The 17,891-nt window shown below is 35.7% G+C and overlaps 1 protein-coding gene across 1 annotated transcript in view; it reads right to left on the bottom strand.

Annotated features, from left to right (window-relative positions):
• LOC122815361 (solute carrier organic anion transporter family member 1A1-like) overlaps positions 1-17,891 on the bottom strand; it is a 418,921-nt gene that overhangs the window by 160,021 nt on the left and 241,009 nt on the right. Inside the window, exon 8 of the mRNA XM_044087816.1 lies at positions 13,381-13,632. Within this exon, the coding sequence (XP_043943751.1) occupies positions 13,381-13,632 (252 nt within the window). The remainder of the gene's footprint in view (positions 1-13,380; positions 13,633-17,891) is intronic.

The following is a 17,891-nucleotide window of genomic DNA, read 5'->3' as shown; positions in this document are numbered from 1 at the left end:
GGATCCCTATTCTAGATGTCACAGATCGAAATAAAGCATCTGAACTTCTTACACACAATCTCTCCAGTCTATACTTTCCCTTAATTTCTAGACTTTCTAACTCCAAACTCAAAAAGTGGCTAACTCATGAGTTAAAATTCCTCCTCAAACTCTGGGTTGATTCCTGGCACTCTTGGAAATCAAATCCCACTGTAGAAAACAGAGAGCAGTATACAAACTGAAGGAACCTGGTTAAAAAAAAAAACTTAGAAGACAAAGAAGTCATTCTATGATACAACTCCAAACCTGTCTTAAGTACAGCCTTAGGAAATTTTGGAGAGGAGGAGTAACCTCACAAGATGTAAACTGCATCACACTTCTTCAAGCACTTCCTTTAGCTTTTCTGCAGATGACTTCCACAGACACTTTGGCGACCTCCCTAAATGTGCTGCAAATACCCCTAATACTCTTTCATCCCACACACACTATTTATCTCTCCTTTATTTCTGTCAGATCTCATCCAAAGATATTATTCCTTTACTGGAACAAATACAGTTGAAAGGCCCCCAGATATAGACAACCTCCATCCATGGTTCATATACCACTATAGTGACTTCATTGTTGCACCCCTAAAACACATCACCATGTCTAATATATGGAAATCTGCCATAATAATACCACTTCCCATACTAAAGCAACTCACGCTTCCATCACATTATCGCCCTATTTCCATCCTCCTAACCCTGTGCAATTTTTTTGAGAATATTGTCTGCCATCAGCTCAGAGAATATATTACTAAATACCACCTTCTCTCACACAAATAGCATATCTTCTGGTCAGGGAGGTGCATGGCCAAAGCTATCTGGTCTCTGACAAATTAAATTCTCATGTCAGTGGACAAAGGCATGTTTTCTGGTACAATTTTTATAGACCTCACTGGAGCCATTGACTTAATCACTCCTCCCTTATAACCCACCTTTCAGAATGCAATAATAGCCCTGATGCCATCCCTTGGTTCCAAAGTTATCTGACTAGGCCACCATTTATCAGTGAGCTACCGATACTTTACTATGAAACAGATGTTCTATGTTTTTCACTTTTATGTTTTGTAGTATAACATGATCCTTTGTGATTTAAAAAAATCTGTACTTTATTTTTGAAAGATTGTGATTGTGGAGTTTGTCTCCCCAGGCCCCTGGTGAAAATGAGGAATTTCTGGCCCAGTCGGACTTTCCCGGTAAAGAAATGTAAAAATAAATAAATAAATAACTAAACTACAACTCCTGTACCTCTCTCTGCTAAATAAACTATAACTCCTGTACCTCTCTCTGCTCTCCAGTATGCAAAGGTGTACCTCGAGGATCTATTCTTGCCCCCTTTCTCTCCTCTGTGTACATAAATATGCTTCCACTCAATTTTCCTTACCTTTGTCTCCTCCTCAGTGCAGATGACATTGTCCTCCACCCCTCCAACCACTCCCTAACTACCTTACAGAAGGATATACAGTCCGACTTTAATTGCCTCAGTGAGTGGATTACTATTAAAAACCTCACGCTAAATGCATCCAAAACGAAATCTATACTTTTTGATACTAAATAAAAACTCATCAGATTCAAAAAACTTTAACAATCTCTCATCACAACAATCATTCTTTAGAGTAAGTCTCCTCTTTCAAGTATCTTGGTATTTGGTTAGTCCCCTCACTCAGCTACCACCTGCATCTTGATAACACACATAAAAAATCCCTGACTTTTCTGAGCACAAAAATATCCCTTTCCCTCTCACACCCTACCAGGTCTGTAATAGGGAAAGGAATCCTAGTCCTTCAACTCAAATTCAGCCTCCTTCTTATAACAGCAGCCAATACTATAAACTCCAGCTTTGTTCAAACACTAGAATACAAAATCTATACATTTATTACACACTTCCCAAGAAATGTCCGCTGTATAACATTAGAAAATGCAAACTGGCTGCGAATTAACTAAAGAGCTGACCGACTCCTAGGATCTCAGCTCTTCAAACTCGTACATGAACATACTCTCCCTCCTTTAACATCAAAACTAGTAAGACACACACCTCCCCACATACAACCTAAGAAACTTGAACCACGCAGGCCCTAAAACACAAACCCACAACCCAAGCTACATATCTCTGACCATGCATTCTCAGTTCTCTGACCCAAACTGTGAGAGTCCTTCCAACTGAAATTAAAGACTCATTCTCTTAATACAAGTTCCTTTCTCTATGAAAATCACGTTTATTTAAAAAAAATGAGACTGTACGTGTTACCCCTCAGGTCACATACCTTTAGTCTCTTTTAAATCTTCTCCACTCTAATTCATCTGCTAACTTCCTTTGCTCCTTTCCACATTTCTAATTTATACTACTCTAATTTCTCAAATGTTTTGAAACTTTTGTACAAATTGGAAATGAATACAGTAAGCTCTGGTGTCTTGTGGACCCCCACAACTTTCATGTTCAGCAGCTGAACAGGGCCTTTTGGTCACTACCACAAAATGGTGGGAATGGCCATGATGACCTACTTGACTGAGCACTTTTTTGAATCATTTGGCCATGTAGATGACTTTCTGGGGGCGGTTCCAGTGAGACAGCACATGGGTAATTAGCATATGCCACCCCCAGTCTGGAATGCCTCATTAGCATTCAGTGTAGCCATTCGGCCAGCTCTTCAGTGTGCTGCAAGTCTTATTCTTGGAGGAGTGAGCAGCACCATATAAGGGTGCGTGCTGAATACAAAAAGGTACAGTGATACATACATGATGTGTACATGGTACAGTAGGTTTATGAATCTGGCCCAGTACTATCTTGCAGCTAGGGATCATGCTCCAATGTTTCGCAGTGCAGCTAGCACCACCTCTGCCCACACTAGAATGAAGTAGATCACTGGATGTCAGTATCCTGAATTCCTGATTATAACTGTGCCCTGAACTCTAGCCAAAATATTTATCTAATCCAGACAACAATAAACAAAATCTGTACAGTAATTTCAATAGCTCCTAGGTTCCCAGCAACAGGTAGATAGTAGCTGTTGTGCAGCAGCCTGAATGTCAGGAAAGATAGGACTATGCTATTCTGTAAATACATTTTAATACAGTGGTGCACAAGTTTGTGTTGCTGCCTCCCAATGTTTGGTTCTACAGTTCAATTCTTGTGTGGAAGGCCTTTGGCATAAAGGCTGCATGACTTCCCTATGTCTAAAAGAGTTTATGCCAGGTGCTGTGGTATCCCTTCATATTTCACAGCTGTACCAAAGGTGAATTGACAGTCCTCTATATTACAGGTTTATGTGCCTTTGAGAGTGAGTGTGTATGGTCATTCTGTGATTGGTTAGCAAGCAGTTCAACATGTATTTCTATGCCTTTTTCTCACAGTGTACAGGCACATACTGCTGCTCCCCTATGATCCATTACTGAGCTAAGCAATTAACTGAAAACTGAATGAATGAGCATATTAGCTTTGTATAAATACATCCTTTGCTTGATCCTGCAAAATCTACTGATATGAATCCAGCACAAATAGTTAACATCATCTACTGTCTGGTTCAGTATATTTCTGCTATTACCTAAGATGTTCTTATTGTAACTTTCACTACAGAGCTGTTTTATTCTTACTAACATATTAATCTGGGGAGCACTACAGTTGATCGTGTCTTCAATTTTTATATGTTAAAATATTGAAACTAGGCCATATGTGTTTATTTTGTCAGTGTTTCGGTATCTTGGAGCTTGCACGATCACATATGTTGTGCTTTATTTTCAGATTATGTGACTTAGAGTAGAGGGAGATACTGAATGGTATGTTTTTATTTATTTATTTCTGTTGTTTTGTTTTATTTTTTGCCATTTTTCCTTTCTCAGAGTTTGCATAAATTCAGAGTTGGGATATGTGGATGTCAAGGATATGTAGCATATTCTTGCAAAAGCAATTGTTTTGAAGTCTTTTATGCTGTTTTATACAGCAAAATTTTGGCAATGTGATTACATGTAGATGTTTTAGCTATGATCTTTTGTGTGCCAACTAATGTAGACTTCAGTTTTTGTAATAAATCTGTTAATGCTTAATATGTTTGTATTTCATTTGGTCCAGGTTGTAGTTGAAAAGGATCCATGGACCAGACAACTAACTACTTAACAAATAAAAACACATAAATAGCTCCAATAATGAAACATATTCCAGCTTATTGGCATTTCTGATAAGTGGCTGATGGCCAGCACAGCAAAAGCAGTTATGCCTTGAAAAGTCTCAAGCATGCTGGCATAATATGCTGTTGTGACAAAAAGGACATAAATCAAAATGTTATATCCTGAAAGAACTGACATGTAACTGTTGCCTCCAACACTTTGCCAGCCACAAGGTACTAGAAATGTATAAAACAAATAGCTGGTGTGAAAAACCATGGACTAAAACTAAATGCCAAGATGTATATAGTCATATGCTTTGGGAAGCATGACTCCACTTGTATCTATCACATTGACTCCACTCCCCTGAAAATTATATCATAATTAGGGATTTGGGAACCTATGCCAACAATGAACTGTTCTTTGATTACCACATATTCGCTATTATAAGGAAGTCCTTTTTCATTGCACAGCCTATAACTAAAGGTATGGTGTCCAGATTCAGGGGTGTAATTGTTCCATTGTATTCAGAACTCATTATGCCAGTCATTGAGTAAAATGACCCTTTTGATATGTACCTGTCCAAATACCTGTCACAACTTGAACAACGAAAATGTTTTGGCATTAAAAAAATCAAGGTCCTAAATTGTAAAAACTATGCAGACCATATCAAAGCCTTGTCCCTTTTTTCAGTATCATACAGACTACTGAGAGGTGACCTCTGCCTTGAATATAGAACTTCAGCAGACCCTGTTCTGTCAGACCTATTACACAGTTGCAACTCCAGTGGTATCATAAACACCCAAGTAGATCAAGGGATCTCAACCTCTTTTGCAAAGTAAATGCAATATGCTGAAAGGATGGGTTTGTATCACAAAGCTCTGTGGGACTATCTTCTCCACATAAAGCAAAGTACTCTTATGCTATTCAAATATACTTTAAACAAATAACCACAAGTAACCACAAATTCACACCCATGTTAGCACACCTGTCCTTCATAAATAGGGGAAGCATGTAAATGTCCCAACATACTTTTGCTCAGCCCACCTCTGGGTTATTTGTATGCAAAATATAAGGGCTAAAAACTATCATGGGAATGTAAGGCTAGTTTTCTTAAGATCCTCACAGATCAATAGTCTAGTAAGTCCCTATGAACCTATGGCTCTATAAGATTGTAAAGCCGATGTCTGCCTTAGCAAAGCAGGGTGTGTGTGTGTGTGTGTGTGTGTGTGTGTGTGTGTGTGTGTGTGTGTGTGTGTGCGTGTGTGTGCGTGTGTGTGTGTGTGTGTGTGTGTGTGTGTGTGTGTGTGTGTTTGTTATAAATGGCATATTTTGGGGACTGGGTTTAATAAACAAATTATCTAGTATTTTGGATTCTAGGAACATATTTTTGTGATGAGTTTTGAAACTGTGAATCATGAAACAAGTTCCCATTTACCAGAGTACAAGATATTTTATCTATTATGTTCCAAACTGCCATACATTCCATTTGTGTGTGTGTGTGTGTGTGTGTGTGTGTGTGTGTGTGTGTGTGTGTGTAGCGTTTTGTGTACAGTACTGTTTTCCATTGGTATTAATGGATTGTAGTATTATACTATGTAATGAGACTCATTCTTGCAGCAGTTAGGTTTTGTGATTGGGAGAGTTGTAGTAATGTAAGTTTATATTAAGTGTAGTTACCTACTTTTTTATTGTTGGGTAAGGGGTGTCTTTAGTGTCTTTAAGAGTGTGTGTGTTATTGCTGCCACTAGTGAGTTTTTCACAGATCAGTACAGTGGACTACTTTGCATCTAGTTACTTGTCATCTAAATTTTAACAACTTTAGAATGAGGTTGGACATATATAACTGTAGTTTATGTTTGATTTGTAGCATGTTTTGTATTTTAATACATTTCTTTTGAGTTGCTTTAAATGGATTCTTAATACTGATTTTCCTATACTCTGAATGAGTGCTTTCACACTTTTTGTATTATTTTTCTTTGTTTTATGAATATTTTAGGCATTGAATGTTTTGTACTTTGTTTAGGTGGGAGCTGATTTTTTGAATGTATGAGAAAATTTATAATTTTGATAGTTTGACTTGTTTCCCTTTGAAGAGAATGTGAAAAAGTGAATTTTCCTCATGTTATGCTAGCTGATTATGGTATTATGATTTTAAGCTGTGGCATATTTCATAGCTGTGTGTATGTTTGTATTTCTTTCTTTTTATTTTATATCTATATCTAGATAGATTGACAGATAATTATTCTGCCACTGCAGTTGATGGAGCTTGTTTTACACTGAAGTCTATGAACATTTATCTTGGTTATATTCTATAAGGATATACATCAGCTTAGATAGTTTATTTTTCTTAGATTGATATCTATTTATTTTAGTCATATTCCATAAGGATATATGTTAGCTTGACTAGTTTATTTTTCTTAGACTGATATCTTTTTTTGGATAATGTAATCAGGATTACATGTTTTCAGTATTTAAACTTTGCATTGATATGTGATTTTATTCTGCCTTCTTTTAGGGGGTTCGCAGTTAATATAAATTTGTACATAAAATCAAGAAGAAATATGCTTATACAGCTATACATTGAATTTCTTCTATGAGTATATTACTTGCTTATACCTTATACAACTAAGAAAAAAATACAGTTATGTAAACAATATATTGCATTTTCTGTTTGAACACTGGTTGCAGTCAACATTTCATATTAGTCCAGTATCTATTATTTAACTTTTTAATAAAAGATGTATAATTTCTTTTTATTTTCTGAGATAAATCACTTTTTGATTTAATACCATCTGAACTGCTGTCATTATAGTCCACCAAAGCCCATATCCATCATTTGCAGCCACGTGGCTGTGTGCACCTGAAATGTCTGATTGTGATAAAAAATAACCACAGGGAAGTATTCCAAAATTGCTTTACACAAATACACACTACTCATGAAAATCTAGTTTGTTTCATTCACAGACAGCCTTCTTGTTAACTGTGTACACCTCAGATGTCTGAATTGATAAAAATCAATAAATAAATAGTAATAGAGGACACAGTAATATATTTCAAGTCTGCTTTACATAAACACAGCAATGGGCCAGGAATTCCAAATTATTTCACACAAGGGCACAATAGTCCTTCACATCCAGAATGTTTAAATTGAAAAAAATGACAAAGGGTTAAGTTCTTTTCATTCATAGACAACTCCACACCTAGCAGTTGTAGCAACCACAGACATACCCAAGTCACAACAATACCCACACAACTGCTAAATCACTAGTCTGCAATTAAGAAATGCATTATTTATAAATAAATAAAATAAATAGCAACTTTGTTGTGTATACCTCAACTAATTGTGATAAACAATAATACATTATTTTTCTGCTTTCTTGGCTAATCTCTCCAGCTGTTTTGTTGTGAACTTCTGCTGAAATATGGTATCATTCATAATGTATCAATAATTTTTCATAGGTAAGTACTAGGCTAGCTGCCCTTGTGGGCCATTTTTTAAGCCTAGCCAGTTTCCCTAAGGAGAGAATCAAACCCTGTGCATTGTTCCAGCAGGTAAATACCTTAACCCATTATGCCAAATGAGGAGAACAGTCATTCTACTGTCTTAGCACAACAATCATAGACAAAGCCTTTAATAATGACTAACAAAGACTCAAATTAGGGACATATTTTAAGTATTGCTCTGATATACTTAGAATGTTGCTAAAATAACAGTTTTTTGCATGAGACTGCATTTTCTGAAAGAAGTGAAGTCTGAAAACTCAAATGATTGCCATTATTTAACGACTTTAATCCATTATGATTTGCCAGAAAAACACAAATTTTATAAGAAGCAGACCAAAATACGAGGCAAAATAAGGGACTGTTTGTGAAATTAGGGCAGTTTCAATTTTGCTTCACATATATTCAAACTTATTTCATACAAATTCATACTTTTCCTGTTAAGCCAGATTTTCAGCTATGCAAATGAAAAGACGGTAATATGCTTTCATTCATAACTAGCCTAACTTATTTAGTGACTACAGTCTTCAATGATTTGTCAGAAAACTGCAGATTTTATGAGGCACAGACCAAACATATGAGGGAAAATAAGGTTAAGTTCTTCAAAGTCAGGGCAGTTTCAACTTTGTTTTTCACAGTCACCAGACAGCACTTATTCCAACTCTCTCCACACAAATGCACACTGTTCTTTAAAGGAAGATGTTAAGTTAAGCATATGACACAAGGGTAAGTTGCTTTCATCCACAGCCAGTCCACCCTCCCCCCAAAAAAGCAAAAATCGTATGATGCACAAATCAAAAACACAAGGCAAAGTCAGTGATATTCTTTAAAATCACGGATGGTTTAAAGAGGATAAATTACATTCATCCATAGCCAGCCCCACTTATACTGTGACTAGAGTCCTCAATGGTGCCCATATCTAGTTTCCTGCCAATGTTTAAACAAAAAATGTACCTCATATTATTGGAACACACAGTTTCTCTTTCAAATCAGCAGTCAACAACTAACTACTTTATCATTTAATATTCTCAGACTTTCTGTTTGTTGCTGTCTCAGTGAATCATAAGATGACAACAGAAAGAAAGCTGCAGCACTCTACAAAGCATCACCCCAAATTGTTTGTTTATTTATGAATTTATTTTTAAGTAATGAAACATTTCTTTACTTGAAAAGATAAATATATACAGTGCCTTGAGCGCAACAGTCTCCCTTGTCCATGCCATGCATGTGCAAATGATAAGCACTGTGAGTACAGAGAGGTAAATCCTCCTGATATCTGTCATTTAACTTCTTTTTTATTAAAATCAAATATAAATGTGTGTTTTCTTAGTGATTATTATGTTTGGCATACAGGCTAACTAAAATGAGTTAAAAGTATTGAACATAACAAAATGTTTTAAAATAAAATTATTTTGTTGGCTGGCCATGGGACCCCCAGAGCTTTGGGTCTCAGGCAGCTACCTGAACCACCTCTGTTATAACTTACCACTGCCTGGGAAATGGAATAAAACCATCATAGCTACTTTCCAGAAAACTGAAAAAAGTCCTACTGATAGTAAGTGTCAATGTAATATGGTTAAAGAGATATTAAGAGTTGTAAGTATATTTTAAATAACAAAAATAATACTTGTTTGATTTAATGCTCAATATAAAATCATGTTTGTCTGAATCGTAATTGAATGCCTCTGTTGTGAGGATGAGTGGGAACTGTCACCTGAAATTAAGGCCCGTGTCAATGGCCTCTTAGAATCTGACACATCATAATTTGTCACTTAAACCTTCTTTGTAACTGCTATAGTTCTCAAGATATTTTGATTTGTTTGAAGGCAAGTTTCATAACTAGAAGTTATATAAATTAGCGCAGATAAATCCTGTCCAGCTGGACACTGTATCATTCCTCTAGTGCTAGTCATTAAAAAGTTAAAAGTATTAATCCTTTGTCTCCAGATTCATTCCAGACTAAAAAATACTGCAATTATTTTTTAAGAGCAGTTCCCTGGTGGTTCATTGAATGATGAGTGATTCAAACAAACAGCAATGAGTAATTCTGCCTCTTCATGTGGATATGAGCGGAGTGGAAACAATCCTGGTAGACTTGTAAAACTTGAGTGGTTTATTTAAACTCTGGATAAGGGTAATATGTTATGCAACTAAAACTTTGTGATACAAATGAAAGTAATACCTACTGCTCTTTTATAGTTAATACATCCTCTACATTTTGGGATGGCCACAGTGGTGTAGCAGTTAATATTGTCACCTCACAGCAAGGGGTTCTCCAGTTTGATTCTCAGCTGGGGTGCCTTCTGTGCAGAGTCTGCATGTCCTCCCTGTGGTCACGTGGGTTTCCTCCAGGTGCTCTGGTTTCCTAACACATTACAAAGACATGTAGTAGGTGGATTGGACACTCTAAACTGGATGCAGATGAGAGTGTGTGCATGAGTGAGTGGTGCGGATGAACTACAGTGGCAGAGCTATCCACCTGGTGGTGTAAACCTTGGCTTGAGATGATTATCACTACAGAAGAGATGCCCCAACCTCATGTGCAAAATGAGAAAAGGGGGTGAGGATGGATGGATGGATGGATGTCCTCTACATTTATACAGTATTGCTGAGTTTTATATATTCACTGAAATATGCACTTTGTAGACTTTCATTTATATTAGAGTTATTAGATGTTACATGCACAAAGCCCATCTTGTTCAATTAATTTTATAAGTACTGAAATTTTACATAATGCAGTAAAGTAAACTATGACTGTATTGATGAGAATTTGAACTAATTCAATTATCTCATAACAAATGTAATTATATTAAGATAAATTGTGAGCAAACAAGGTTAGCATTACAATTGATTGAGTGGACTTCATGGGAATTAGTAAGGAATCAGACAATAGTTATATATTTTTAGAAAAACTGCTATATGCCAGACTAGAGCTGACAGCTGAAAACACATAAGCAATGTCCTATAAAAGTAAATTTCTGAAATGGTGAAGCATTAAATTGATAAAACTGTATAAGAATAAACAAATAACTGTATACAGACAAAGTTAAATAAAATGACAAAAAGATTTACAATTTAGAATTAAAAATTAAAAGAACAATTTGTAAATAGATTGGCAAGGGTATACAATAAAAAAGAGTATTATAATGATGTTAATGCTCATAAGATTGAAATTTAAATATAACACTTAAACTGGGAGAACACATAGTGCCTGTCAAAGAGAATTGCCAATGTCTTTAATGAGTACTACCCTAATATATTCAAGAATGTAATACTTTAGGAAAACATTATTTCACTACCAATTAACCAGTATGATGTTTGTTATATTATTACTTAATGTAAGATTAATTAATATTTAAATAAAATAAAAAGAAACACCTCAATGGGTCTTGAACCTTTGCCAGCTATTATGTTGATACATTTTAAGTCAGAATTAGACCATCCTGTATTCTAGCTGTTTAATAGCATACTTAATACAAAGTTAGCACTGATAGGATGGAAGCTGTCCATTATTACCTATTTTTTTAAGAAGGGTAAGGCAGATGATATGAATAAGAATAGGCCTATCAGGCCTAGATCAATTTTAGGAAAATGCTTTGAAAGATTTTTACTTGAGCTGATAAAGCTTGAAATAAAGGGTAATTGAGGAAATGGATTTGAACCTATATGGATTTATTGAAGGTTTGGATTTGGCCAAAGCCATTGACTCGTTACCTCATACATCAATTTTAAGTGCATTTATTAGGCACAAGTATAATGTCTATTTAATCAGATAGACTTGGAATTGATTAACAAGGAGAAAACAACTAGTAATTATCCAGGGTATTAAGTCTGATACTATTGATATATAGAGTGGTGTTCCACAAGGACTTCAACTCTGCTATCTTATTCAAAATATCTCCGTTAAGTGTCATCAATCTATGTGACTTAATCATCTGTCCCTTAACTATGTTAGCCTTCTGAAATAGGTGGCACATGCTCTTATACTGTAAATAACTGTTGCTAGCCACTTCTTTTCTAGATAATCTGGGGCCAATTTTCTCATTTTTCATCTTTACCTTAGTTTATTATCCAAAACAATGGTAGTGAATTTACTTGAAACAGGATATCCCTTGAGTTGTATACATGAAGTAGCAAAGGATGTTTCTGAAGGATGTATGAACAAATTTGAATCCATAACCGAAAGAGTTAGTGATGAAGATAAACATCGGGATGAGATGGTCAGTGATAATAAGAAGTTTTAGGTAGGGATGGTACTCCCTTATACTTTGGATACTCACACCATCAAAGAAATAGTTACTAACAGATGGAAGGTTATAGCAGGGGCCAATGTAGTGAAGGAGTTAGCATGTATATGTGTTGGGGGGCTATATTTATTAATGAGTGCCATCAAATTGAAAAACAATTTCTAAAAGGAGAAGAATAATACTACTTCAACTGTTAAAGGCAAATTTTCTTGTAACTAATACAGTTATTGTTGGTATGATGTACAATGGCATATTCATCTCCCAAATATTACAATTGCAACACAAATAATGTGGTGCATCCAGCTCAGTGTTTGACCTACTAGGCATTCTATAGAGGCAGGACTACTAGGAAAATTACTAGAATAACTTGTGAGTATTGTAATTAGGCATACATTGAAATGTGACAATTTAAAAAAAATTTTGGTCTATGTGATTGCTTGTATTGAATCTGATACAAGCGGAGAGGACACCAAAATGTTTTGGATGTAAAGAAAAATGGATGGCAGCTTATATTAAATTCTACAGCTTGTAATGGACTAGATGATCCTATCAATTTTAAATGATTCTTAAAGAAACAGAAGTTAAGATTATTAAAATGTTAATATACAGTACCTATTCTATGTATATGTATCTTTTACAAAAGTTTGATTTATATGCAGTTTTATATGTTTATTCATTGTTTTTAAAGGTATTTTTGGTGCATTATTCTAGTTATCACATGGTTTTAATTTTCTTTAAGGAACATGCTTAATTGTTAAGATCAGAGCCTGATGAAGTCAACTGTAGATGGAAGCACTTACTCTGTTTTATTAATGAGTTTTCTTGTCCACGTATTCTTTGGTGCTTTTTAAATTTCTTTTTGCAATTTACTCCAAGGCTGGCTTGCCATATGTTATTTTTTAACTTTGTTATTGTGTTCTAAAGTACTATACAGACTGATTTCTTTCATCTTACAGATGCTCTGTTTCATTACTTTTGGATATTAAACATTCCCATTAGAATAGTAATGGCCTGTAATAGCTATCAAGAATATTTAGAATGTTGGTATGAGTCAATGATTCTTTCATAGGAACCCAGGCAGGACATGGATAACATATAAATAGGGTAGCAACCCAAAGATTGCTATTATTATTTACTGATGCATTGATCGCTCCTCGAATGTCAGTTCTTAAAGGAAGCATCTTCTCTACATCTGTATTTTCTCTGCTGGTACTATAGGAATTGCACTTATAGAATGGTAGATGTTAACAGCACACAGGTGCAGTAAGATACTTGGATGAGCATTATCACAGTAAAGACAGAGTTTACAGGTTTTCATTATTCATGTAGCATAAGATAGGGCAGCTATATTTCAAAAATTATTTTTTTAAATATCCAATACGAAAAGTATCTCTGTTTTGGGGGGGGCTGCTTAATCTTAAGTTTACATCTAAGGAACATACATATATGACAATAAATGACACTCCTTCCGTTATAAAACAATTAGCATCAGTTTTGAACTTCACACTTGCCTTTTCCAATGTCAGATATCTTTGGTTCATGCTCAGCTGTTCCTTTCTCAGGATCTGAAGGAACCTTTGAAGATAATGTCATTGACTGACATCTGTCACCAGCATTGTTGCTTTCTTCTCCTTCCTTTGGCAATGTTTTAGGTATGAAGAGGAATGGAATAGCTGATACTAAAATCACTGTCCCATTTATTAGAAAGCCAAGCCACCATGTGCCTACCCAACGGGTATCGTGAAGCTGTATGGTAACATCATCTGTGAAAAAATAAAAACACAATTCTTTTAAATGGCATTACCAGTTTTCATTTGTCAGAATGCTGGTATGAGACACTTCACTTCAGCTATTAGTAGCTCCACTGTGTATCTAATTGAAAAATACTTGGTTCTGAATGCATTGAATTTTAAATAAAAATATACTTGGATCAGATGTTTAATAGTAATTACCTCCATCTCTCTTAAAGTAGAACACAGAGAATTCTCAAGATCATACACCTTTTTATCATAATAATAATGGCATTTGATGCTCTGGTTGCTTCGGTTTCTACTCACATCATAAAGACATGCTGTAGGTGGATTGGACACACTAAATTGGACCTAGGTGTGAGTGTGTGCATGTGTGTGCCTTCTGTGGAAGGTTGGCCACTGGGCTGGCAACTCGACACCATAAAACTCCCCTGCCAATGGTTCTGAGGGCTATTGTTCCACTGTGGTGACCCCTAACGAGGAAAAGCCAAATGAAGAAGAAGACGGTTTGCCAAAAATTAAAAGGCATATGGGAACTTACAATTAAAAAGGCAAATTAAAAATATCATCTATTTTAGTAAAATGCTATTGTAGTTTGCACTGTAATTAAGGTGTCAGCTTCCTTTTCTAGACAGTGTAATAAAACTTGCCCAACTCAAAATAACACATTGCCTCACTTGACTATAAGTCTCCAGCTTTGACTAATTTTAACACTTCATAGTATAAAGGAAATCTCACTACTTTTAATAGTCCCTAAGCTGGCCAAGGTGACATAAATATGAGTTTGACTGTCAGCATCAGAGATTGACAGAACAGGCAGGGGTAAAGGTGTTCCCATCCTGGGGGCAGGAGGGATGGAAAGTGGGTCTCATCCAGCTTGCACTTCAGCTCCAATCACAGGGCTCCACTGGAGAGTGAAGCTTGTCATGCAATGGGGCAGGACTGGCCAGGAGGAGTGTGGGGGAGCAGGCCATGAGGAATTTGGGTGTGGCCACTCAAGCCTATGATGGTAGCCATTTCTGGTGCATGTGCAAGCATGCCTGAGGGGACTGAGGGATGTAGATGACCCTCATGTTGATGTGTGGGCTCTATCACCACCAGGTGAAATGAGTTAGTTTCATAAATGGAAAATGCTGTCAGTGTTGAGATGCCAGTGAGAACAAAAAACACCCATATGGTCGTCTGAATGACAGCTCCTTAGAGGATTGATGGTCAGCAGGGATGGGGTCAAAAATGATAAATTAAACCAAAAATGCTTTTAATACAATTCAGTTTCTAGATATTAGCTTTCATTTCTTCCTAAGTAGCACCATTTTGGAAAATGCCCCCTCCCATTTGAAGTAAAACCAAACACTGACACCACAAAAACTTAACCAAGCTTCCACTCAGAATATAAAAAAAAATTATTGTTAAACACTTTCATCTACCTTTGAATACACTTCTTCAGAACAACAGAGCAAATAAACAAAAACTCTAAATAATCAAATGCATATCATCATATACTAGCAGCCTCATGTGAACCAGCCTGCATTCTGACAATTTCTCTTCAGAGTAGGAACAGATGAAACACATTTTTCATAACATACAGCAATCTGATTCTGTCTGCTTTAGTATGAACAATCCCTTTTCTGATTTTCCAGACTGCACACAACACTTAGGGTTTCTATTTCTATTTACAAACTGTTATATTCACTTCACTTTAAAAACTTACTCTCAAAGCTTGATTTCTTTAACTAAGCAAACTCTTTTGACCTGTTTTAAACTGTCAGATAAACAGGGAACAAATAGTTCAGGAGCCTAATTTACATCACTTCAAGAATTCATTGACTGAACTTTTCTGAATTGATTTGACTGACTTCATTCTAAGTCTCTTAACATGTTAGCATGACATTCATGCATTGTGTAGCTAGCGTACCTGTCAACCTCTTAGTGCAAGTAATCTGGACAAAGCCTGACAAAATGGGAGACAAAGGCCCCAAAATAGGGACAGATTTTAGATATTGCTCTTAACAAACTTAGTTGCTAGAGTAACATGGTTTGTGCTAACATACATTTTTTGAAGGATTTGAAGTCAGGTTCAAATGTATGTCATTATTTGGTGACTTCAGTCCTCCGATAATACCAGTGATCTGCCAGAAAACCACACATTTTATGAGAAACACACCAAAAATATGAGGCAAAAATCTGAACATTCTGCAAAAATCTGGACATTTGAGAGGTATGGTAGCTAGCCTTTCAAGAATAACTCCATTCAGAACTCCGTCTAGAAAGGTTAGTAAGGTTAACTCTTTCACAGACAAACCTAAACCCATTAATGCTTTCACAGCCAGTATCTACTTTAACAAATATATAGATAGATATATACAGATATATATATATACAGAAAAAATATCACTATACATCCTACCTATCGGTGTATAGTTTTTTGTTTGCCTCTTTTGAAGGGAGGTGTTTTATCTAGAACAACAGCTTTATAAGTGACATAACAGAGTAAACTGGAAGAAGATACCAGGAGGAAACTTGAATTTTTCCTGTTTTAGGAGTCATAAACTATTGAAAGAGAAAAGGGGAGAAACGCTTACTGTAAATGACTGTAACCTATAGTATGGAACTGTTTTGAAGGTACTAGCTGTGAATTTGTTTTTACCCCAAGAAAGCCTTCTGATGTCTGCTGAGATTTTTGTAAAAGTACACTTTGTGTGTGGGTCCATTTATCAAAATGGCAGCTCTAGAAAAAATATTGGAAACTATAATGACTGCAGTTGATGGCATCATTTCTGTAGCCAAATCAATGGCTGCACCAAGGACAGTTCTACAACTAAAACCACTAACCAAACAGGAAGACCTAGAGGAATAAGTTGTCACCTTTGGGCACATACCTCTCGACCTCTTAGAGCAAGAATTCTGGATAAAGCCAAAAGTAAGAGGGGGTGGCAAAGGTCCAAGATCAAAGACAATTTTTAAATACTGCTATTATAAACTTAAAATGACACTAGAATAAAAGCATTGTGTTTGCTTGCAATTTTGGAATGATTTGAAATCTGAAATTCAAATGTCTTTCATTATTTCTACCCAGCAATGTGCTTTCCATAAGCAACTAAAACCAAGAAAAGACATATTGTAAATCAATTTGTTATCCTTCTCAAATAAAACCAGGCGAAGACATATAGTAAATCAATTTGTTATCCTTCTCAACTATAGCGAGCATCATTTACTCTCTTGGAGCTTTATTCTACGTCTCTCTGCTTTTACTCTGATAGTAAATATATCACAGGAATCCTAAACCTAGGAATATCTTCTAAAATTTAATATTATACTGTAAAGAACAAATGTATCCTATCTGTTAGTTAATATGTATGTCAAAGTCTCTTCTATGGAAATTGTATGTCAAAAGTGTGTCCTTAAAACTATGTTTTGTAAAAAATTGTTCTCTTGGAGCTTTTCTCCCCGGGCCTCCACTGAAAATGGACTTGTAATCCAGTTGGACTCTCCCGGTCAACAAATGTAAAATAAAATAAATAAAATAAATAAATATTTAGTGACTTCATTCTTAAATAATCTGCCAGAAAAAAAAAACAATTTTAAGAGGGCCAGACCAAAAATATGAGGTGAAAATCTGGACGTTTTGCAGAAGCCCAGATAGTTGACAGGTATGCACTATGCATGGTATGCCCACGAGAATTATAGAGAAAGAAGTTGAAAAATATTCCTATTTCTTACCCATACTTTAAGTTACAAAAATTACTTGTACAGATTAAATAAGGACAGGGGAGAGGTAATACATTGATTATTGATGTCCAACGCTGTCAAAAACATAGTAATGTGATTAGTCATGTACTACATGGACACCTAGGAATGGATAAGCCCAAGGATCCCAGCACTGCTGTACTGGCCAGGAATGATGGACAAAGAAAATCCATTTTATGCCAAATGTGCTGAATGCCAGAAGAAAGTTCCACATGCAGGTTTTCAAAATAATTTTATTCCAATGCCTATCATAGTGGTGTCATTTCAACTATTGCAATGGACATTGCTGGGCAATTGGTGAAATTCAGCATTGGGTTTTAGTATATTTTGATCATGCAACTACTAATACAAGGTAAGACTAATGATGACTCTATAGCTAGAGAACTAGTATTATTTTCCAGAGTACAGATACTAAGGAAAATACTCACTGACTAGGGTACCCCACTTATGTACAGAATAATTCCCCAACTGTTCTGATGCCTTAGGGTCAAGCAACTGAAATCCCCAGTGTACCATCTCCAGAT

The sequence above is a fragment of the Protopterus annectens genome, chromosome 11.part0 (genome assembly GCF_019279795.1).
Source record: "Protopterus annectens isolate FY-2018-M chromosome 11.part0, PAN1.0, whole genome shotgun sequence".
Lineage (NCBI taxonomy): Eukaryota > Metazoa > Chordata > Ceratodontiformes > Protopteridae > Protopterus > Protopterus annectens.
The sequence above is the reverse complement of the archived record's forward strand: the minus strand, read 5'-3'. Positions and strand labels throughout refer to the sequence as shown.